We start from the raw sequence: 25116 nt of genomic DNA on the forward strand, positions 1-25116 counted from the left end.
TCTCATTTTCTCTGTCCCATGCCCTCTATCTCCTCTCACCTTTCTCTATTTCTCATCTTCTCTCTCCTCTCACTTATCTTGTCTCCATTTATCTTTCTGTCGCCTTTCCTCTCATCATTTTTTTAGTCTTTTCACCTTCATTTCTCTCATCGCTGCCCTCTTTATCCTTCGCTGTTTGGTCTATTGTGTGTCGTTTTTCACTTTTTCCACCTCCCTCACCTTCCCTCCTCTTCTCCCTCGTTTTTATCCTCATTCCCTGCTTCCTCTCCTCCTCCTCCATGTCAAATATCTTCTCTCTATCCTGTTCTTTACTTACTCTCTCTCTGTCTTTTCTATTTACCTACTTATCTCTGTTTCTTCCAGTCTGCTTCTCTGTCAAAAGGAGCGTATTAGGTTTATTTACATACAGCCCGTCACTTCTGCCACAGAGATATACTAATCCATTGCTGAGCCTTAGAACAGCATAAACACAATCTTTTTTTGTAGTCACTGTTGACTGATTTTGGATCAGCCTCTGAAATACAGAATCCCTGGCCTTCATCACAGGAGGAGGAATTAAATCTGCCACCAAATCAGCATGAAAGCTGAACGCAAACTGCAACGAGGCACTGGGGTAAAACTGACCGGATTCTGTTCAGACAAACACTGACACGCAGTGGTCGGGAATGGAATTACAACCTTTCCAGCCACTTAACGACCATGCAAATATGACTTATCATTTGCATTAATAGAAACTCATTAATTTTCACCCAAAGCACAGCTCTGTTGCATAAACTACCAGAGGTCTATGCACTGTGTTCTTCATAAAGTGAATGTTTGACAATTTAGTCGACGAAATGCTTCAGTGTTACTCGCTGCATACTTTGTGCAAACCTGCAACACAGCAGCGGTGATAGTCAGGAAGTCACATCTGAATGATCCGTTGCATTTAAATGTCTAAATTGGTATATACATTGATTCTCATATAAAGGCTGCATCAAGGTACTGGTAATAAATACACATTCAAGTATAATAGTCATGTCAAAGGTGAGTCCAGTGTAGCTTTGTGATTGGACAGTATGCGAGCCCCCTGACAAGGCCGCTTTTCAACATCCTATTGTGTTCATAAGGTAAACGTGACCCTCGCTTCCACAGAAGCAGCGAGAAACAGACGTGAAGAGGAAGTGAGCGAACAAAGGAAAAAGAGAGAGCGTGACACGACAGGGAGACAGGAGTAACAAGGGGAAGAGAAAGACAGAAAAAACTGCGGCGAAGAAAAGGGAGACAGATCTGACAGCTTCGAAGGAGAGAGGCGAAGAAAAGAGAGACGTATGTGAGGGTTTAACAGGGTAAGGAAGAGTGTCACAGGGTGAAGCACGATGAGCAGTGCGCGAATGTGAGTGCGATTGTGCGTGTGTGTATCCTTGTGCGAGGGTGTGTTAAAGGAAGTCAGAGAGAAAGAGTCCATGAAACATTGATACTGCTTTTCCCTTTACTGTATGTTTCTGTTCAAGTGAAGTAGCTGGTAGAAAAGCTGTTCCACTTGACATCCACTGATGTGGCAGTGCATAAAAACTTCAACAATTTATGACCTTTGACCTCCAATTGGTGCCCACTGTGTGATAATCTACCATCAACACACACAAAAAAACCTCTTTGTATCGATTGATATAACTTAATACAGATCTTTTTTCTTTCTTGCTCCTGTACTCTTATGTTCCTGTAAATGCTGTTTTTAGATGTAATAGTTGGTTTAGATGTTACTGAGAATTTACAAAAGGTACAGGTGGCTTTAGCAGAGCTCTGTACTGGACATACTGTGATGTTCATGCTTCCAAACAAGCAGAGAGAGGAAAGAATGACGCAAAATGGAGGGAAAAAGAGCAAAACATAAAGAACAAGAGGCAGCGACATTAAGAGAGCAACAGAAACACATCTATTGTGAACTCTTTCTCACTTCTCCCTGGTTTCCATTTCCAAATATAACACGATTTTCATGCCTGAGACCATTACGAAAGCTGTGAAAAACAGATAAGCACATGTTTGTGTGTGAGTGTGGTTGTGTATGGAGTGTTTTTCTGTTTCTGTCCATCAGAGAGTGCAGGTATACACTCTGACACACACATACACACACACGCATGCTCCTGGGATGCAGCTCCAGAGAGCCCTGTCTCAGCCGGATAATTATGAATGATGAGTGTGTCAGTCACAGATGGGTTTACCAGGACAAAACACACAATAACACACCCATCAGGAAGCGGTGAAACAAAGCCAGAGAGTATGAACTATAAGACAGAAGCTCTATAAACCTTTTTTTGATGGAGTCATCTGAAAAGATACATACCACTCAAATAATCATCAGAAGCAGTGAAATTAGACCTTAGGAGCTACTGATGAAACCAGACACAACAAAGGTACATCAAAACACCTTGTTAGCTTATCCACAGCAACTTCCAGTGAGTACAACGACAGAAGAAGTTTAAGTGAACACCAAACTATGACAACCAAAGATGTAAGTTTGCCACTAATTGGTCTTGGACTGGATTCCAGTGCATCCAAAAAAGCACGGCCATGTGTTCAAGTGACAAATCAGCACATCTATGCCAAAATGCTGATTAGAAGGTGATGCTACTGTACCACCAGCATCAAATCAGCAAGTTCAAATATCGCCAACGAATCAAAGTCAAAGCCAGTCAATTTCACCGTGTGGAACCACTAGAAGAGACAGACTGAGACAAGAAATAAAGAGCCAAGAATGAGGAGGCAGAGGATGCATTAAAAATGCAAAGAGAGGGCGCTTTGCAAGAGAAGTTAAGAAAGAGTGAAAAACACTGCAAGTGCATGTGAGGGAAAGACAAGATTTAAAAGGAGTGAGAAAAACAGAGGGAACAATGGAAGAAAATGCGTGCAAAAGACACGCAAACAAGGTGTGAATGCAAACAAAAACTGTCATCTTACCTCCAGCGACTGCAGTTTTCTTGCCCACCGTAACAGTGACAGCCGTTGTGCTAATCAGTATCCTCCCTGCTGGTAGAGAAACACACAATTAGCAAGAATTGACAGTACTTTATTAATACATGCATGTGGAAACATGGATGGACGCATGCAAACATCACACACATGCATGAGTGTATTCATGCAAAAGAAATGAAAACGAAAATGTTCCCAGAGATATTCACTTTTCTCACACACTTAATACAGCATTTGTTAGTCTGCGAACACTAGCAGTGATAGTGACAGCTGAAATGTTAGTGCAGATATGCCAAAACGTGTCTGAAAATATGTGGGTGACAGATTGATTTGGACTGGGTAGGTAATATTTAATAAAGCCATGCATTCATCTTCAGTGTGTCTATTCGCAGCCTTCATGCCAACTGATGCCAACTGTCACCAAACCACAGATTCCAGCCAGATTAACAGTTTAAGCGTTTATGTAACACAGAGTATGAGAGCTAATTGACTAACACACTCAGAACAGAGGGACTCTGTGTGTGTGTGCGTGTGTACTATGTGTTTCCATGTGCCCCATGTTTGTGTTTCTGTTATTCACTCCTTGAAGACAAAACTGGTCTAGGCCTGCACGATAATCATGCATTCAGGAAATTCTTCAATTTTGATGAGCGAGAGATGTCTTCTTGGTTTTGCTTCTGAATATTGTAACATGACGTAAGAACAGAACGACAGAGATAATGCAGTCAGCAAACTCCATGAAGCCAGATCTGAAGAATGCATAGAAGGCAGAAGGGATGCTGCCTGAGCACAACGCAAAGGAACCAGACACCTTACTGGCTCGCTGAGAGAGGAGAGGAGCTTGCCGTACTTTGATTGCATGCTCGTGCAGTGAGACAAAAATATAGAGGAGGAGGAGGAATCAGACAGATCACAACGTTCGTCATGCGTTGAAATTAGGGGTGAGGAAGAACAGAATGAGGATAAACAAAAAGAGGAGGCATGCCAAGTATCAGTTAAAGTTTTCCTCTACCCTCCTCCTCCTCCTCATCCGCCTCCCTCCGTTTCCTCCCTCCCTCCTCCGCCTGGAGCTCCACCTCCTCTGCGCTCAAGGCGGCGCTATAGTCAGCCTCATAGTCCCTGAATATGTCTGAACACAACAAACTAAATCTAACATCAACCTAGAACACATATAAGACCATTTCTGTACATTCGTACTTTGTGGTCAAGGTTCGAAATGATGGCGGTGTAATAAAATATTTCATTCTGTCGATGTAAAGCAACATGAAACATTTTTCACCATCTTGAAACAAGATTTAGAAACAGAGCATCAAATCAACTCTATATTCAGTGCATACATACATATATGTATGCTTACTTTAAGTGAGGAAGTGGATATATGCACACATCCTGTATTATATCATGAGGAAGGGCAGTCTCATCAGCCTCATACTGAATTAATATACTGCATATCAACAAAATTATATTTAAATCTCCACCATGACAGGAAGATTAAATTCAAAGTCCAGTACTTTGTTGCTGCCTAAAGCACTTTGCAAGAAATGTGTTTTTTATAGCACTAAATCTGGAAATTAAATCTAGAGGCAGAGACACGCTGTGCTCACAACTGACTGACTTTCATCTTTCGACTAGATTTAAAGATGGAGTTAAGTGTTAGTGTGATGTGATGATAAACACGATGACTGTTAACTTTGTCACTCTGGAGCTGCTGATTATTCTTCACCACAGCCCAATTCCCAGAATATGAACTCTGGTGAGGAATAACACTAAACAGAATATTAGTCAAGAGTGAAGTAACCCCCAAAAAAAAATCATTTTTCAAACTTTAAAAATCTGTGTCGGATACAAACAACAGAAACATACAACCAAGTAAACAGAAAGGAGCAGTTGTAGCCTGCAGGCTAGAGAGAAATGAGCCTGTCAACAAGAGATTTCTGGTTCAACCCGCTGAACGTGGTGGAGAAAATTGGAAATAAAACAGTACAAAAAGTGTTTTGTGTGCGCCTGTGTGTGTGTGTTTGTTCAGTAAAGGTAACTCCTCTACCTCTCGTCTCCTGCCTGGGCAGGTAGTATAGAAACTGTCCAGCTGGGTACTCAGCTGCTCTGCGATACCACACTGGGAAATGGTCCAGTGTGAACATATTCTCCTTGTCTGTGGAGGTCAGGAAAGACCTGGGGAGAGACAAGAATATAAAAAAAATATACTATCTACTGCCTAAAAATGATGGTAAGAGCAAAGAAGGAAGAGTGAAATGAAAATTTTATTGAAGACACACAGCCAAAATATACCACACACAATGTGCGCTGTATGTATGTGTGAGCAACATTAACTGTTTTTGCATGTAAATACTGTAACCAGTTGCATGGCTGGAGTAATAAGACTGCAACTGGGATTCAGCAGAAAACATTTCCGTCTATTGTCCACCAGAGGGCGGACTTGTACAATACTGTAATTTCAGCCTCAATTCAAATCTTTAATTGGCATCACTCTCACATAAACAACACTTAGTTTTGACCCTTTTGGTTGAGGAAATTGTGGTATGACTAATGATGTGATGATATCTAAAATACAAACTGACTGTGTTTTTCTGACTTACTTGGCAATTCTTTTCTCAATACCAGTGTATCTCTGGAATCTCATCAGGCCCGAACGGGTCCCCAAGAACGCCGTTTCTATCCCCTCGTCCATACTGAGAGAGGGTGAGAAAGAAAATGAACACAATGAGACAGATAGGAAATGTAAGCATTCATGTAAAAAGTCCATGTCTCAATTAATAGTACATTTATCTGGTCGTGTGTGTGTTAATATTCACCCAGATGTGTTGAGCATAAGAGCGGTCCAGTAGGCTTCCATAGGAGCTGTGACCACAGCATCAAAAAGAGTTTGCTGCAATAACAGCCCATCACCTGTACAGAAAATCAAAGCAAAAAAAAGACATCAGAAACAGAGCTGACATGGATTCAGTGGTGTTTAAAGGATGCTGTGTGAGGGCGCTATTTTGTGTTCTGATTTCTGGTGTCTACGTGAACATACAGTATCCATTTGCTGAGGAATTGCAGGGTAAAAGTGTGTATTATTTTTTTTAAAGCAAAAGATGATGTGCTGAAATCAAAGTGTCCACTTACACTCCAGATCTGGTTCTTTGCCAGTGAGGTACAGCACCACAGCCTTCAGCTGGCTCAGCTTACGGTGGGCCGGGTCAATGTCCGTCTCACAGTAGGTCCTACAAGCGCACACAAGCATGCATCTACAAAAGTGTACTGTAGTCATATTTTCACAAAGAACTCCAAACGCCATCCCATGACACCTCCTAATTACACAGTACTCACCATTCGTTGGCTATGGTCAGGTCTGGAGCCAGTAAGTCATGGAGACCTGAAGCAAAAACAGAAAAAAATCAGAGAGAGAAAGAAAGGCAGACACAAATACAGAGAGGCTGAAACAGAAATGAAAGACTTACCCTCCTCAACAGAGACATTTCCGATGAAGATATACTGTCCGTATCCCCTGGTCAACACTATACCCAGACTGCAAAACATTGATAAGAGAACATTATTTTATTTCCTTTATATTATAGTTAGGGCAGAATGAATCATGCTCATAAAAACAGTTATTTCTAGCAATAAATATTTGTTGTTCCTCTGACCAAATGTGTAGCAAAGACCTGAATATTACTTAGATAGATGCTATGTTTTTGCTATCAATCATTGCATGCAGGTGGAATTGTCCCTTCGTTGGAAATGATGGATGTAACATTTAAAAACCTGACACGTCAAGTAATCCCGCTGAGCTGAAAGCAATCAGACGAACCTGAATGGTGTCTCATTGATGACAGTGTAGAAGTAATCATTCTTCAGGAACATCACTCTCCTCTGTGAGAGACGCAGAGATCGCAGAGAGGAAGAAAGACAGTGCATAACACAAGAAAAGACAACAAAACCCACACAAAGAAAGAGAAGGAATGTGATCTAATATTTCTGACAGCTCCGCTTGCTGCCTTGACAAACACACAAAAACAAAAGTGCTCACTCCTTTATCCACTGAAGTTCTCACATCTAAAGACAAGGTTCCAGTTTCTCCTTTAACCATGGCTGTCCGCAGCTGAAACAGAAAAGTCACATACTTTGCACTGCCCTGGTCTCATCACAACACAACTCACACACAGAAAAGAGAAAACAAAGACAGAAATGTGTGTGTGCGAGTGTGTGTTACTCACTTTCTCCTCAGTGTCTTCCCATTCCACCTCCGACAGATCAACACTGTTATAGTTGGGTTTTGGCTTGAGCTTCTTCCCCTCCTTATACTGTCAAACATACAAACAGCCAAACAAGAATTTAGCAACCAGTAACATCTTAGCATGCTTGCTTCATTGCAACAATTTACTGCACAATATGATCTCTGTCTGTACCAGAGGTCGAAGGTCAGGATGAGACAGGATGTAGCCATTGTTGGTGAGGAGGTAGGCATAACCATGGACACCCAGCTGAAGAGACACATTAACATGGCATTCTGAATCTGCTCTCAGAAGAGGCAATACTGTCTGCGTATATAGTATTTCATCCTTGTTCCTGGCACAGAATAGACTGTGGATGGTTTACCTTGTATCTTGGAGCTAGTCTCATCAGTTCTCTCAAGGCCACATCAGTTCCTACCACTCCCAGCAGAATCCCATGAGACAACTACAGGAAACACACAGAAAGCTGATAAATCCGTAAGTTCAGGTGGCATCTGGTGACAGTGATGGTTGTTACAGCTCATACTTACAGTCTCTTTCTTCTTGCTGAACACGGGCATGGCTACCGAGGTCATCAGGAGCAGGCTTTGGGCCTGACTGTTGAACAGCTGATACACAATAAACACAATGTTTTCACTGACTAGATAAACTATTTATCGAAGTTGTGAGAAAAGAACTGTGCATCGAAATGAAGTTGGAGGGGTTCATTCCTGTTGACCACAGGGGGAAAAGGAAGTGAAACGGAGATGGACCGGAAGGCAATGTTAAATTTGGCCGTTAAGGCTGACTGAACTGTCAGTTAACTGACGTTAATGCTAACGTCTAACAGAGGGAAAGCTAAAGCTAAATGTTCACTCAAATAACGTTTAGTTTAAAATTATATGCTCCTGCAAAATTGGCTAAGTAAAGAGTAAAGGAGTGAAGAAAAAGTTTCAAAACTCGAGGAAAAGTGATAGCTAAGTAGCAATGTCAACGCGGCATGCCAACAGGTGAAAAGCCTAAGCTAGGCTAGCTAACGAACTACAGGTGCTAAGCTAGCCGTAGCATCTGAAGCAATGGAGGAAAGTTAGATTAACAAGCTACTCGAGACCACTAGAAACTGTTCGCCGCTGGCTGTAAATAAAAGGCTAAGCAAGACATTACAGATACTATACACTGTAATTTACGTGGCAACGTTACTTGACAAACACTAAGTTAAGTCAACTTAAAGCTCTATGTGTTTACCTCTTGTGTGGTGGGGAGCTGAAGGTGGAGATGTAAGGGGAGGAAAGACAACAAGCATGAAATGGCAGTGAAAAGATACGCCACATATGGAACAGATGAAAACAGATACTGAAATTAAGGAGAAAATAGAAATAAGTAGCTGAGGAAAAGGGAAAAAAGGAATTATTGAGAAAATAGGAAGGCGGGTTATTTGATAGCAAGATGTGAAGGATTATGTTCTCTGTTAAAGTAATGTGTAGCTGCTACTGTGGGATACTGCTACAGTAGGAGACTCTTGGCATCTGGGATGAATTGGATGGAGGTTTTGAATGTTTCAGCACCATGGATAGAGGCACAGAGATAACTAGACCTCCAGAAAGTACAATGGGTTGCCACTAAAAGAAATGGCACAAGCTCCTAAATGAGCCTGACATTTTGATTATGTATGCGACATAATATTGACGCAAGATGACAGTGTGTGCTGATGATGAGAGGCGCAGACTGACCACACTGTCCATATAGGCCTCAGTCCAGATGATGTCGTGATCGTGGTTGATGACCATTGGCCGACTGAGAACATGGAGGTACTCCATAACATTTTCCTGGACGTCAGCCAGTGTGGAGACGTGTGTGTAGTAACCTGCAGCACACACAAACACGTGCACACACACACACACATACCATATATCACAAACCACTGTGCTCAGATGGAAAAACCAGGACCCATAAATTTTAGCAAAGAAAATGTTCACCATATTATTTTTATCTTTCTGCTCCTGGCCTTTGGGTATTACATTTAGAGGAGCAAAGTCATTCATCCGACATCAGAGAACCCGGTGTTCCCAAAGATACTAAGCTGTTTTTAATGAAAAAAAAAACAAAAAACAGCTTGAATCTCCCATCAATGCAAATGTGCTTTTGACGTTCTTTAAAGCTTGGCTTCGTCTAACGTTTATGGCATTTCTACAAGTGGGAGACAATGACGTCAATGGGATACCTGCAGTGAAGCTGCTCAGTGACAACAGGCTACTGAAGCGCTGCCAGGTTTGAATATGTGAATGTGCAACCTTTATCCCCTTTCTAACGTCTCCTCAAGAGTGCTTCTGTGAATATTATTGTATTCTACCTGCTTACTCAACTAAAACTGCAGCTGCATATAGTAGGTTTTTGGCAGGAATGTAAGAATAAGCATGTTTGTTTATGACAGATACGTATTTTGTTGTTGGCAGAAGCAACTGCCAGTGTACGCAACAGAAGGGAGTGCACCTGTTACCCATTACACACACACACACGCGCAGATATGATATTTTTTTGGCCAGGGATGTGTTTACGCTGTATCTGTTCTGATAATCAGGTATTTAGTCAGGGGTTTTTGATGTGCTCAGAGCAGTATAAAGCGATTATTTTCAGGTCTGAGCTGCTGCATGACCCCATGTAATTCACAAGAGGGCAGCACCTGATACCCAGTCCCATGCAGCACCACCTGGGAACACCGCGGAGGGCCAGCAGACCCCCTTTCTTGCTCTTGTTTTATTCAAGACTTAGTAAGAAATTGCTGTAGTTTCCACACCTGTTACTCTGAAATCACCTTAACGTCCAGTTCCAAATGTTGTCAAAGAAAAATTGACTTGCAACTTCTATGTCTCAAACCAGATTCTTTGGCTTTTACCTTTGTTGTTGCAGGCAATCCATTTAACATTTTCAGCAAATGTCATCTCTCGACCAATCAGATAGGTGAACACTCGAACCTGGAGAGACAATAAGGTGTATGGTGAGCTCCAAACAGCTTTGTATAAACACTCACTGATGTGTGTTTGTTTGCTGACAGCACATTTCACTGGTGCTTGCATTTTTTCATGCTTGTGTGTCATACCCGTCGTTCTGGCCAGTTGAACTCTTCAAAAACATCCTGGAAGTCCTCCATGGCTCCGTCCGTTATCAGCATGATGGCCTGGTTACACAGGCTGCCCTGGCCCAGTGCTGCAGCCTAAACACACACAATGTGCTTTTATTGTGAGCAATGGTGTGTATCGTTAAGAGCTAGCAGTTGCTGCAGAGAGGCACAAACCTCATTGAGGATCTTGAAAGACTCCTTCATTGCATTTTTCACTTTGCCCTCTCCTTTGACATGAAGTTCTTCGACCAAAAGCTTGAAATGCTGCAGAGAGATACACAACAAACAAATCAGTAAACCATGGGTTTGGCTGTTTAGGTAAATGCAGGTGAATGCAGGTCATCACAGAGAAAGAAGGAGAGGGAGAGAGATCATGTGGGAGTGACTGAAAGAGTGTAAAGGAGGGATTATCACTGGCACACTGACCAACTGCGACAGTCACTACAACACCAGGAGGTAATCAGGATTAATCAACATGCACAAACAGACACATGCACACACACTATGACAAAAGGCCACATTGCTGTGGCTTCCACCGCTGTGTGCACTGAGCTTTCATGGGGCTCCATCTTTGATATCCCCTTACAAATTAAAGCTAATTACTGCTTTATGCAAGTGCTCTTAGAGCATAGAGATAAATTGTTTGAATATGTTATGGCAAAAAATTCCCATCAGACTTTTTGCATGTTCTCTTAGTGACCTGTCCAAACTTTGATAATTAAAATGAATTTAAATACGCACATTAGTGTCTCTTACAGGTCGGGTAAACTCATTCTGACCTACAGTGGGCGTACACAAGATAAATAGCTGTTCGGGAATGTGTATCTTATATAACAGCCACAAAACTGAAGATTGCCTTCCTGTAAATGTGTGTGCTCCAACATGAGTTTGTGCATAAGTGTGTCAGCTAACATCTGTAAGCCCATTCTGTTACAGCTTGCCTCTCTAGGCATTCAACCAATCAAATCCCCCGCTGACAGGTCATGTGACCTACTTAAAATTGTCAGCAGCCAGTGACCTCACCTGATCTGCGATGATGTGAAGGGGAGTGAAAGTAGGGCATATATCCAACACATAATGCACACACACACACACACACACACAAAGACTGAGCAGACTGAGCAGGTGTTGGTATATGAAAAGCAGCAGAACAGATAAAGAGGGGAAAAAAGGAAAATAAAGCGGCAGTGAAACAATGAGATATTAATGGTGTTGTGTGTAAAAAAAAAAAACTTAAAAAATATTTTGAGAGATAAAGAGTGCAAAGGAAGAGAGAAGAGAAGAGAAAAAAATGTCATAGCTTTGTGGAGGGGATGACAGAGAGGAGATGGAGGCAGGGAGGTCTTCTTAAAACACTCGCAGAATCAGAGAACTTGTACCACACACGAGCATGAACTCGTTCTGAGCGTTTCAACGCTAAATCCTCTAACGAACAGGTTGAAACCCTGATAACAGACATTTCCTGTGATGTTTAAACTGTGATGCGATGACAGCATAATCTTTGTCTTTGGAGGATTAGTTAGATAACAGCTTACGATTAATGGGTTGGCAGAGGTCAAGTGAATTAATTAGCTGTGAGCCCGTGTGTGCGTGTGCTACCTCTCTGTTATCCAGATCAGCTTGAACGAGCGTGCCCTTGAAGCAGGGCTCCACGTAGCGAACATAGTCACTGTACTGGAGAGAGACACCGAATACATGAGACAATATCATCAATGATCAGCATGACCAACAGTCAATATGATAAACTTTGGTTATTGAAGCTTCACTACCCTCAAATCAATCCCTAAATGTCACAATATCCTTTAACTTTATTACACAAATTTACTCAGATTCTGTCACACAACATTTATTGAACTGTTAATAATGTGAGTATATGCAAGCTCAAAAAATTTGAATGCAGTTCTATTAAAATAAAGTATGTACGGCATGGGCTGTTGTTTTCTAGATGGATTTTATTCTTAAAGTTGGAAATTTGAATATTCTTGGAAGCATTTTTTTTGGTCATATTTGTTCATATTTCACAGTGGCCAGTGGAAAGAAAGTGAGATTTAAAGCCTTTTCCAGATTGACGATGTCTCATTTTAAAATGAAACTGATTTTCATTATGCTGCATGGTCACTCCATCCAAAGGAGTGTAGCTTTAAATTCCCCGTAAAAACAGCTTAAGGGCAGCGGATTTGCTCCAGGCGTATGATTACACACACAGTAATACCAGGATAAACCATGCTTATTACACCGATTTGTAGTTGTAGGGCTATACGCAGCCAAAATCCTGAAAAAGCGAAAAACAAAATGAAATTTGAAGCTCTGATGTTACTGAAGATAAGTGTCTGGTTGGAATTGAATGTTTGATGTGTGTGTTTGGGCCTGTTTGCATGTATTTACCCCAGTCTCCATACTGTACCTGTGTATTAGCCTATCTGTGTATTTGAGCCTTAAGAGTGTTAATCTTAGAGTCACGCTCAGCAGGACTTAGACGCTCTGGGCCTCTGGTGAGCCTTGTCTGTACTCACAGCTATGATGTTAACAAAGTCATTTTCTCCCAGTGTGTCCAAGATTGTGTTGATGGTGTGTTTGGCTATGGTCAGTCTGAGGCCCTTCATACTACCACTGACATCCACCACGATCACCACATCTTTGGGGGAAGTGGCTGCCTGGATGTACCTAGAAAGAGACAGCGAGCTGAGTTCTTGTTATTAAAATGTCAACCTAATAACGCTGAACAGACCAGACGTTATTTACCAGTTGTCTAGCAGACAGACAGAACAAGCAGAGTTCAAGGTTCATCCTTTTATTTGTTCCTCAGTTCTTCCATCCACGCTCCTCTTCATCTCCTTATTATCATCCCCCGACATTGCAAGCTCATTAACATCAATGAGATTTCCACTAGAGCAGCTGTGATCGGCAACTTTCCAGACCCACAGTGACTTGCTCCTTGATTTCCGCCTACCAGGAAACAGCATGTTCTGTCTGAGAGCCAGACAGAGTTCCTGGAACTTGAGTTCCCGTAAAAGGGTAATCCAGCTCTGATTCTACTTGACACAGAAGACATTTTGACATGTCGCAGGAGGGAAAAGCACAGGTGTAAATGATGATATTGATGATGCTTGGATTCCTTTTAGCTGCCTCAGTTTCAGGGTTAGTTACATAATTAGTAACACCTGTGCTTTTTCCACCATTACTAGTCAAAATGTCTGCTGTGAAAAGGGCGTATTGTCCATCTGTCATTCGGCATTGTTTGTATAAGGCTATAAGCTTGCTGATGTACAGTATAAGCAAGCTTTGAACATGTCTTATGCAATTACTGCATATATTGTTGTCTTTGCCGCAGGCTGCACCCACAAATGGGGCTCATAAGGGTAATAGGAGTTAGAAATCTGATTTGTTTGGCCACAACTGATAAAAGCCCTTACACACTGGACCTGTTACTTTATAAATCCAGCTGTGCTGCAACAGAGTTACCACCGCCAGTGAGATCAAATGTCTCTGTCAAACCTTGGCTCTGTCTCTGTTTTTTGATACAATAGAGCGTAAAATAAATCTACGAGTTAATGGAGGCAAATAAACCAAGGTAACCTCAAAGAACTGACACTGGAACAAAGTCTGACTGGTGAAATGCTTTGCGTCGGATCCCATCACCTCACAACTTCGGTTAAAAGCTGCACTTGGAGGCAGAAAATAAGGATAGACTGCTCTAAATGGGTAAAGTCAGTGATTCGAGAGGCTGGACAGCCAGTCAGAGAGACATCTGTGCCTGTGCCGCTGATTCAACATGCTCAACTGGGCAAGTAGTCGCTGATATGGGCAGACTGGTGCCAACTTGCAAGACACACTGAAAAACCTACAGCCATAGACACTCAGTGAATTCCTAATGGTGCCCAGTGGCCCAGTACCCATAACTGGGGTATGAGGCCTCAGCTTGAGCTGAGTTGTCATGGTTGTTCCTGAGAAACACTATCTTGCTCTTACAAACTATATAGAGAGCTACAGCTGTTCAAAAGGCGTCTATGAGGGACTTACCAGTTTCTGTTCCTGCAATCAAAGGTGACCACGCCATTTTCATCGGGAATCCACTGGATCCCTAGAGAGGGAGACACAAAGGCAGAGAGATTTAGCAGAAGCTGACGCTCAGATGGCGCTTGGCTGACGGCCGGATGAACAAATGGGTGCACGGATGGATAGTGACAGGTTGTCAAATGAGGGAGAGATGGATGAGGTGGCAGATGAGTAAAACAAGCTGTGTCACAAATCCTCTGCTAATTACTATTTCCACACCCACGAGCAGCCATACTGTAGCTGAGACTGAGTCATCACATTTGACAGACAGCTTCCTGCACCGTCAGTTGCTGTGTAAGTGCACGGTTCAGCTCGCGTGGCCGGATGTTCATCCGCAGCTCCATTCATGTTGTCTTAACGCTGTGCCGCACAACTGCAGATGCACGCTCCCATCCCAAATGTGGGAGACTCCGATGTGCGCACACACCTGGGTACAGCCTGAAGAAGCCCGTAGAGCTGCCAAAGTATTGCCAGGTGAGGGTTGGATCTTTCTGGAAGTTATCAATGAACACTTCATTCAGGGCCTCAGACATGTAGGCTCCATTCAGAATATCTGGATCTACAGGAAGGGAGAGAAAGACAGAAAGTGATGCTCGACTGGCAGTCAGGCGTGTTGTACAGTGTGTGCGTGTGTCCGTGCTTCTTTACCTCTGTTGTAGACGTTCGTGGGTACTTGTATGTTACTCTGTTGTGTGTTGACTGGCAGTTTATTGAAGTGTTCATTTGTTTCCAGAGCAAATTCTCCCCCCAGCGGCACCGGATTCCCGTCCTCATCCACCGTGTTGATCAACAGGGAGTTATAGTAATCAAACTAGACAGAACAGTGATGGATGATGAGATTATTTGATAGTAGAAAACTGAAAACATGTGCAGCTATACTGTGTTTTTCCATATGGTTGACCTGTAAAAACCTCAGTTAACTTTGCATATCTGGCCATTAATAAAAGTCCTGCATGCTTTATGATATTTTATATAGCTACAGCTATGATGGTGTGTATCTTGCTGCACATATAGTACAGTTAGACAAACTGTGCACAGAGGTGTACATTCTTATATTGAAGCATATTGTCACCTACCTCCATTGTTTCATTGTACTCATGATAAAGGTCAGCATCCTCTGCTGCCTCTGCCAGCCTCTGTGATAAAATGCAGCAGGTTAATGATACACTCTGCCCACGTAGGAAAGACGAAAAAGCGTAAGATAACACAATGATTACATCTGGACAAACAAGATCACGTCTGCAGAAGAGCGTTTGTCAAACTGGTTACACTGAAATGTGCGTTTGCTTTTCCAGAATGCGTCATGGTCACCTTCACAGATTTCATCTTCCTCCCAAGCATCTCCTCCATCTCCTCAGCAAAATTTTTCACCAGCTCCTCTCCGTCCACCTCCTCTATCTTCACCACACTCTCGACATCCTTGTATTTCTTCAAAACAGACACAGTGGGCTCATCAGTAAAAAGGTTTTCTTTGATTGACTTTGAGTAAGTCAATAAAACAGAAAAAAGGGGGTCATGTTTATAATATATCGCTCCATTGGACCTCTGCCCAATGTCACTGTATTTTTATATTACGTCTAAGACACAGTGGAAAAGGACAAACACAAAGAGGCACGCATTACCATGGAAGATAGATCCTGGTATTATACATTGCGCACACACACACACACACACACACACACACACACACACACACACACACACACACACACACACAGACACACCACATTTACAGTTAGCTTATAGATGGGGGTCAAGCCCTGACTTCATCCCCTCCCTAGACCCCCTCTCTAATCTGCAATATGACAGAGTGGTGCCACAAGAAGACCATCTCCTGACCGACATCTGTGCATGCTATAACGACTGCGCTGGCTTTGAAATGGTCTCATGAAACATGTTCATAATTCCCTTATCATTCACATTGTTAAAGTGGCCACTGAAGTCATCAAACGAGCCCTTATCTTTTGCTCCTCCATTCAGTAAGTTACCCCATAACATGCTGGTGTCGGATCAGAATTAAATCCTCAGCATAATTTATATTAAAGATATTATTTCATCATTCTCATGTTAAGAGTCTTTGATTGAACTAAATGTATTTTTCTGGCTGTTTGCTGGTTGGTGGGTTTGTTTGCTGTGCTGCTAAATTAAAGCAGCTTCATAAATTAATGTGAGGGATCACATGCTGTTGTTGTCTGTGGACTTCAAGGTTCATTTCCTGCACTGGTGATAAAAGCATTGGTTGTGACAGCAGGTGGCAGACATCCAGTAGTATTTGTTTTGGTGATGGACTCGTTTTCTGTTGCCTTCATTCGATAATTACTCCTTTACTCCTCAGAGTAAAAGTGTGAAATGCCCTTTCAGTGATGAATTTGGTAACACGTTGACCTAAACATAATTTGCGACAACCTAGAAAACTGGTGGGAAAGAACTAAATGTCCGATTTGTCATCCAGAGTAAGATATATTCTATTTTCACTTTCACAGATGATGCTTTCCAGTTTCCTTTACGGTGGAGGGAAAGCCTGAATTAGGCAGATAAGAGAGACAAACGGATATAACATCATAGAAATAGTTATCAATAACCATAAAAACCCCTCTCCAACAAAAGTAAAGCTCCGACATTGTTTTATTACCTTCAAACACTCAGCATCCTATTCCGTTTACTCAGGCAAGAAGACAGAGTCAGTAAATGTTCCACAGATAACGAGAAAGCCATCGATTACACAGAGGTGGGTGATTAATGGCTTTGTGTTGTGGAGATGAAACTACTGCACTGGGTGCTTTTTACACATCACTGCCTAAACAAAAAGATAAAGTACCCAACTGGGAGGAAAATACCTATATTTTATCTGAATACTGCTATTACTGAGACTGCTACTACAGCAACTGGTACGACTGCTACAACAATATATTTTCCTGCTACAGTTTCTGGGGCTGCTGGATCAAGTCGGTCAGTGTTTTGCATCCTGCGTGGTGCTTACCATTTTGTTTCTACCAGCTAAACTTTGAGGTTATGAGAGGTTAATCCAGCCTACAATTCAAGCACAAAAAACAACAAGCGACACGCACTGCTTTGTTTGAATTCTCTGGAAGTTACTCTTATACGCTGCAGAGGGAGAGGGTCAGTAGGTGCATGGCTGTGTGACGCACAGTTTGTGTGTGGGGGTGTGTGTGTGCGGCAGATGGTGAATGGGCCTGCTAGGGATTCTACAGGGTGGCATGCAGAGGAAAACCACGCATCCTAATTACTAAAACACACACTTACACAAACACACGAACACAATTCAGTCAAACTGAACTCAGTTCAAGGGGCTTTAGTACATCACCATGACATTATCTGTATGTCTCAGTTTAAACACGATAATGGTCTTAAATGTCGTGCTGTAGAAATAAACAGCAAAAAAAACCTACCATCTCTTAAAGTAAAAGTGTGTGTCTGTTCAGGATGTTAAGTGTGTCATCACATTGGTCTCTGGGCCATGTGCAGATGTTGTACAACAACTGTATGCCAGCCAGTCGTGCTCCTATTGGCCGATGGAGCAGAGGAGACGGGGAGGGGATGCTGACCCCGCCCGTCTCAGTCTGATGTGATGATGTCATGTGCTCTATATCTCACTGTCTATATTACTGTAAAATACATTTACAGTGTCTCTGCTTTCAGTTCTGTGTTTTATATTTTGCTCTTTCCTTTTATGGAGTTTCCCCTCGCGGGACGAATAAAGGAATATTGAATTGCCAGCAAACACATTTTGGCGTCTTATTATGAGAAAATGAATGCAATCAGCCATCACTGTGAGGTCAAACTGTATTATTTGTAACATTAGCTGGCCGGTGGTACATTTAGACTGATACGTGTAGATTGGGAACCATTCTCTGGTATGGTCATATACTGTATGTTAGTGATGATCAGCCAAAGGGGATTAAATGGGAGCATATGTGTCTTCCTGTCTGTCTAACAGCGTGTGTGTGTGTGTGTGTGTGTGTGTGTGTGTGTGTGTGTGTGTGTGTGTGTGTGTGTGTGTGTGTGTGTGTGTGTGTGTGTGTGTGTGTTTGCATCTGTGTTCATGTGTCACCTTCTGCAGCAGTTTTGCTCCAGAGTATCTAGCAGACAGGGCAGATATCTGGTTTCCAAAGGTTACTGCCCACTGCTGCACCCTGGACACGGGGAAAACATGATCAGTGACAGGTAATCAAAGCTTTTTCAGTATTTGTGCAATAAATTAAAAGGTAAGGCAAGTTCCTTTGTACAGCACATTTAAACAAGGAAATTCAAGGTGCTTTTAATTAGGAATGTAGGCATTAAGACAGGGCACCACTTTCTACTAAACCACCCTTTAAAGGGGGCTTATAAGTTACAGGCCATTAATAAGAACATATTTTAGGTTGCCAGGTTGTGAAAAATTCATCATTTCTATTAGGTAGGAACGCTGATCATTCATTAATAAATGCAGGCCATGTCTGGAGGGTAAGTGGTCACAAGATCCAATCAACCAAAGACCTAAAAGGTGGTTTTATCAGGTGCTTAGAAGTGATCCATAAAACACTACTAAATGATCTGTCACCTATTCATAAATCCATTGGTTGTGTAACTTACAAATGCTTCATTAAGTGTGGCTTATTAGACAGTGGTATTAACTAAATTAAAGACATTTTGGCACATAAATTTGTTCATTATGGACTGGACCTGCAAGTTATTGTGCTAATTGAGGAAATAGTTAAAATACATTGAAATAAACTGAGTGTGAATGCACACTGAGGGCTCCATTAAAAATAATTTGTTGTACTTTAAAGCTGAAATAACTTAATTCACTACCAGACGTAGCAGTAAAGTAAAGCACCAGACTTCCCTGAATTTGAACTAATTCGATAAGAACATAAGGCCTGTTTCTAAATCATCATCTGTCCACATTATTTATTATTATTTCACTTGTACCTTGCCTGAAAAACAAGGGCTAATAAGACCGTCTGTACTGAAGGTGACCATGGGCATACCCGGCCAATCATGTTAAGAGGTTACCCAGCATCCACCAATAACAGATTAAAACAGATTACTGTTCAGGTGACAGTAAAAGCAGACAGTCTGCCAGTTCAAGCGGTTACTCTGTGCTCAATAACATGCAGTAATTCTACAAATCCTCCATGTGAATGCAGCCAAGGTAAGGTAATAGAGGTTAGAGTGTAGACAGGATGTGACAGATGGCTCAACCTATGGGGAGCCAGCCAGATCGCTGCTAGTTAGCAGGCAGGGTTGCCGCGGCTAGCCTTCCAGCCTCTGTACTGAAGACTGGCTGATGATTTGTTGACATGTTTATTCTGACATGTGAGGAGTGTTGTGCTGTCAACACTCCTCTGTTGTTCAGGGCTCTCCTGACTGCAGCCTTGAAATGAGTGAGATCACTGTAACTGCTTTTTTTTGACAGAAAAATGAGGAATTGATTCATTTACATGATTGATTTAGAGGAACTTGTGTATTGCATGTAAGTCTGTAATGCTGTTGCTGTGAGATAAAGCACCACTGTGCAGGCCAAACAAGGTCAGATTAAGACAGAGCCTTAGGCAGGCCAAACCTGGGTCAAGCCAAGGTTAATAAATAGTTTAGATTTTTCTGAAGCCTTTCCTGGGAGGAGTGCTGAAGTGTTACACAGGCAGAAAAAAAACGTTGTTCCTCAAAAACTGTGTCATTGCTGTCGGCGTCTTATTGTCAGTTATCGGTTTTCCTCATGGCAGCAGAACGATGTTCCATCTGAGGCTAAAGATTTGACCTTCCTGGCCTGAAATGTTCTGGTCATGGCCCGCTAACTTCCAGAGCCAGAGGGGCCCTGCTGCCAAATCTTCCCCAGGCAGAGTGAAGCACTTTGGGCTCAGTGACCTGTGTTGGCCCACTGAACTCTGCCATCCCTGGAGCTCTAATCTCCCTCAGTCTCACACCAGCCTGCCGAGTGACAGCACACACACTCTCTGAGCTTCAGAAGTACAAAACTTAGAAATACACAAACTATATCGGGAAAAGGCTTCATCAGACATCCAGTCAGTGCAAGTCTACTCACAAAAAGCTGTGCATTTTCCCTGTGTATTTCTCTGAACCCCCTCTACTTTAACACACAAACACGCAGTTAATGGGCTACTGTGGACTGACAGCACTGTATTGATTTGCTAGTGTTTTTAGTCAGCAGGGGGGTTGAAAACTGTTCAGGGAAAAGAGCTTCGTCTGGCTTCTGGAGAGCAAACAAACACAGCCTCTCATTCCCAAAAGAAATATAAATATAATGAACACTGGTGTGTGTGTGTGGGGGGGGGGGGGATAATGAAGCATTATGAGTTATTGCAAGTCCCTCATGTAAAAGCCATCTTTGTGTTATGAAATGTTGTGTGTTTAATTTCTGATTATCTGTTTTTTCCAGGCTTTTTACAGTAAAAAGCGATGCTTGGAGACACCACCGTATGCAGCAGACTGAAATGTGAATGGTCTGAATGCACATTTGAAGAGAGGAAAGACCATAACTAAATTAATCATAAGAATCAATATAATCATGAAGAAAAAGCAAAGTTTGTATCTGTCATTAGAAAAGATGTCAACAATAGACATGAGAAACTGCAACTCATCATACACTAAAGGGCCCTCCGCAAGAATAGGAATAAATGGAAATTTTACTGATAAAAGTTTACATTTTATAAGACTTGAAATGATGTTGGAGCACAACTGCAAATAAATCCATCAGTAGGACTGTACACATTATTGAAAAAATGTGAATGGATTTGCTAGGTTTTTTTTTATTATTACAGTCATTGTTTAGTGTTGCGAATCAATAAAGATCTCCAGTATTCAATATGTCATTTGGAGTCCTACATACAGTGAGCTGCTACTGCGCATTGAATCAGCTGACAGCAGCTCTGTGAGGGCGTCCTCAGGCACACTGATGAGCTACATGTTAACGCTAGCATGTTAACAAGCTCACAGTATTAACATTCAGCTGATGTTAAGCAAGTTTAATGCTAACCATGGTCGCCATCCTAGTTTGGCATGCTAATTAGCACAAAACACAAAGTATAGCTGAGGCTGATGGGAATGTCATTATTTTGCAAACATTTTTTTTTTGTTACTTTCTTTTATTTCTATCTGTACATTTGTTACTGTATTTCTAATGTCAGAGTATTAGCCAAATGTATACGTCAACTTCACCTTATTTGGCTGTAGAGAGGCTGTAGGATAGTTTGGCACTCGGTTATACCCCACCGGTGCCCATATGGCCCATATGTATCTGCGTGGAGTCACCAGCCAAAATAGAAAGAACACTATTGGCTCATCCATGTGACGTGTGGCTTCAAGAAGGGTAACGCTGCATGTGGACTTGCCAGGGTGTCCACAGGGAAATGACCTGCTACAACAGCTGATGTAATGTCTTAATAAAGCACTACTACGTTTGTGGTCATCTAACTTGCTTTTTTTCTCTGCTAAATGGCACCACGTTGTCTCCCGTTGTAAGTGAGGGTGCAATCATAGCACGTTATATATTTACAAATGATAGCATCCAGTTAGGTGAATGCAGGGAAAGGATTTTGATTTAGTTTTATGGATTGAAAATTGATGTTTTGTGTGAAAAATAAGCAAATTTGTCCCCATAAAACCTCCATGATTTGCATTTATACCTGCTGTGATACAACCAAAAGTGAAAAGTTCCCATTTTCATTGTTTCCAGTGGATATATAGCTTTACACTGACAACAGATCTTGTTCCTCCTGACAGTTCAGGCCCTGGGGGTAAAAAGTCAGTGTCATCGTTGTCGAGTGCATCTGTAACTCACGTTTCTGGTGAGATCTTCATCTGGCCGTCGACCATCAGGCACAGTGAGCTGGAGAGGATAATCCACAGCAGCATCATCAGCCTTCCTCTGCGCGGCCCACTTCTGTCCGATTTATTGGCATTTCCAGCATTTCCCCAGCTCCAGCGGTTCATCCCTGCAGCTGCTGCGATCCGCATTCAGTTCGGCAATTGTTGCACGCTGGCTCCAAGAGAAAAGGATGAAATTGGGACAGAGCAAAGTGAGATTAGAAGTGCTTGGGTCACAGTGCAAGCACAGAGAGAGGGGAGCGTCAAAGGTGCAATGAAGTAGCTGGTGACTGTCATATCAGTGGAAGTAAACCCCTGATAATGGCTTGAATACAATCTGTGAAGACTTTAGAGTGTTGAAAACAATGTGAAAAGATGACGGCTTGTTTAAATGAATAAAATTTCACAGAGCAAGTCCCAAACTTGAGCTGAAAACATTTTTGTTTTGCAGAGGAGCAACAAGAGCATCAGCCTGCCTGAGGTGTAAAGGCAGATGCGTTGCAGCTCTCCATGACAAGTTTACTATGTGACCAGCTGAATCCCTAAAGATGGCAAACTCAATATAAGAGCACATGTGTGCATTCGGACAGTTCATGTACAGAGTTCTACATATTATTTTCAGTGGATGAAAGAAGCATTGGCTGAAGTTCAACCATCAAAGGTAAAGGAACTTGTCATGTAACACACGTAATGGCAAATTTCAGGTTTTAAGTTGATGTTGCAAATTGTTTGCTAATTTATTCATCCAGCAGCTATGTAGCAACATTAGCATTCTATGTACACCAGCTACTTGCCAACTTTGCCTATTTGTTGTTGGCCATGGTGAAGTGATGTACATTGGGTTTTTAGAAGCTAAAAGCTAAGCTACGCTAGCGATGAGAGTACCAAAACAGTGAAGTATTAACCAAAACACTGTGCCAAAAGATGCTAAAAAGCTCCATAGAGCTGCTTGAGCTAACTCTCTGTGTGTTTGTGAGTACGAGCAAACAGTGTTGATTATGACCGCTTCAAACTCGGGCATCATTTTTGTACTACAAGTGCTAATTTTGACATCAGAGGGGAACACTAACACACACAGGAGCCCACAAACACTTTTTTTTTTTTTTTTTATCAACTTGCCTGGTATCGTTACAGAAATGTAGAGCTTCAATCCGCAGTTTTCTCAAAGACATTCATGTACTGCTCAACTCTTGAGACTCTCCAGAGTCTTCAAGAGAGGCAGACTTTGTAGCTGAACAGTCTAAAATGCACAAGGATCCATAGTGACATGTAAAGAATGTGTGACAGTTCGAGGCCTGCCCTCGAAAAGCTTGGGTCTGACATCCATAAACAGAGAAAGTATGTCATCCTAAAAGCAGTCGCAGAGTTCTCAGAACGATACCGAGAAGCTGCAGCCTTTGAGTGGAAAGACTTAAGAGCTGCTTTTCCTGGGAGATTGAATCAATCCCGTGTGCTATCCAGTAATGCAGGACGCTAATTTCAAAGAAACACAAGCTGGTGCCTCAAAGTGGGTTGCAGGAAGATTAAAATACTTCCTCAAATCATAGACAGAATGGTACTGAAGATTACTCACAGCGTCATGTGGTCAAAGCTTTAAAACCGTTTCAGACATGCGGGTCTGGAAAAAAGGTTCAAACAAACAAATAAAAAAGTGTTTGACTGATGATTTGATGTCAGCTCAGCTGGTTTCCCCGGCGTTCAATAGAGTCTAGAAAGCTCTTGTCTCCGGTGTCAAAGGTCACTTCTGCGCACCAGTAGTCCCATCGGAGTCTCGCCATATTCCTGCACGTCTTAATCCTATTTCTACTCCTCCCATCATCCACTCCTCTCCTCCATGCTCCCTCTCTTGGATCTACAGGACACCAGTGGACAAATAAAGGAGGGCGATGGAAGACTTGGGTCGTCCTAGTAAAACTTCTGGCTTCACACGAGTTCAATCCCTTGCGTCAGGCAGCGAAGGATCCCCAAAAATGAGCACACACATATTCCCAGTTTTCTTTATCTGACATCTCTGTTGCTGAATGATTCCTTCCAGATGACCTCACGTCCTGGTGGATCCCAACCAAAAGCATGCAGCACTGGGACACAAATACGCTACCGGATGGAGAGTAAGATGGATGGATGGAGGGATAGTGGGACTTCCTCTTGCTCTCTCTCTCTCCCTCCCTCTCTCTCCAGTGTATCTCTCCCTGCTCTCCGGCACCAGTTTATACCATAATCCAGGCAGGATTAAACCCCTCCTCCCTCCATCCCTCCTTTTCTCTCGGCATTTCTCTCTCTCTCACACACACACAGACAAACACCATCTCCCTCTAACTCTCTTATCTTTCCTCTCCCGCTCTTTGACCTACTGTCTTTCTAGCCCTGATTTTCTTTCCATCTCCCTTTCTCTCTCTAATCTTTCTCACCATCCCTTTTCTCACCTGCCATTTCTCTCACTTCTGTGCTTTTCTTCTTATCTTTCTCTGTGTCTGTCTGTGTTAACTGAGAAGGAGGACAAATACGAGAAAAGGTGGCGAGAACGAACTGAAGCAATGTGTCATGGGGGAGGAAGGGGAGAGAGAAAAGAGAGGAGATATGATAGCAGAAGAGGAAAAGGAGGAAAGAGAAGAGAAAGGTAAAAAAGTGGGGAAAAGAGGAAGAAGAGAGGGAAAGAAACAAAGAAGAAGAGGAAGAGAGGAGAGTCCTGATGGGAGTCGTGATTTGTGAAGGAGGACACGCTTGAGTGACACAAGCTCATAATATAAACACACTGTGACACCTAGTGGACTCTCATTGCTTCACACGCATGCGCATGCACACACACACACACACACACACACACACACACACACACACACACACACACACACACACACACACACACAGAATACTGCAACATTGATCAACTCTGTAAATGTGTCTCATGCTACAAATGCTCTCACGTTTAGTTACTTTTCCAAATTAAGGAAA

The 25116-nt window shown here is 42.3% G+C and overlaps 1 protein-coding gene across 3 annotated transcripts in view; it reads right to left on the bottom strand.

The window, feature by feature from the left end:
• cacna2d4a (calcium channel, voltage-dependent, alpha 2/delta subunit 4a) overlaps positions 1-24484 on the bottom strand; it is an 80584-nt gene extending 56100 nt beyond the window's left edge. The window contains exons 1-28 of one of the 3 annotated variants that reach the window (XM_070992508.1): positions 23284-24484; positions 22139-22336; positions 18410-18491; positions 15649-15765; positions 15414-15473; positions 14986-15148; positions 14765-14896; positions 14302-14362; positions 12795-12945; positions 11881-11955; positions 10456-10545; positions 10261-10374; positions 10057-10135; positions 8894-9027; positions 8409-8426; positions 7715-7792; positions 7549-7629; positions 7359-7433; positions 7167-7253; positions 6980-7051; positions 6761-6822; positions 6411-6478; positions 6280-6325; positions 6076-6173; positions 5763-5856; positions 5547-5639; positions 4994-5121; positions 2938-3006 (exon numbers count right to left, since the gene is read on the bottom strand). In XM_070992508.1, coding sequence (XP_070848609.1) covers positions 2938-3006; positions 4994-5121; positions 5547-5639; positions 5763-5856; positions 6076-6173; positions 6280-6325; positions 6411-6478; positions 6761-6822; positions 6980-7051; positions 7167-7253; positions 7359-7433; positions 7549-7629; positions 7715-7792; positions 8409-8426; positions 8894-9027; positions 10057-10135; positions 10261-10374; positions 10456-10545; positions 11881-11955; positions 12795-12945; positions 14302-14362; positions 14765-14896; positions 14986-15148; positions 15414-15473; positions 15649-15765; positions 18410-18491; positions 22139-22314 — 2503 coding nt within the window. In that variant the 5' untranslated portion in view covers positions 22315-22336; positions 23284-24484. The remainder of the gene's footprint in view (positions 1-2937; positions 3007-4993; positions 5122-5546; positions 5640-5762; positions 5857-6075; positions 6174-6279; positions 6326-6410; positions 6479-6760; positions 6823-6979; positions 7052-7166; positions 7254-7358; positions 7434-7548; positions 7630-7714; positions 7793-8408; positions 8427-8893; positions 9028-10056; positions 10136-10260; positions 10375-10455; positions 10546-11880; positions 11956-12794; positions 12946-14301; positions 14363-14764; positions 14897-14985; positions 15149-15413; positions 15474-15648; positions 15766-18409; positions 18492-22138; positions 22337-23283) is intronic. The other 2 variants (XM_070992509.1, XM_070992510.1) reach the window with 2 other exon arrangements.
• Between the last annotated feature and the right edge of the window lie 632 nt (positions 24485-25116).

The sequence above is a fragment of the Chaetodon trifascialis genome, chromosome 22 (genome assembly GCF_039877785.1).
Source record: "Chaetodon trifascialis isolate fChaTrf1 chromosome 22, fChaTrf1.hap1, whole genome shotgun sequence".
Taxonomy (NCBI): domain Eukaryota; kingdom Metazoa; phylum Chordata; class Actinopteri; order Chaetodontiformes; family Chaetodontidae; genus Chaetodon; species Chaetodon trifascialis.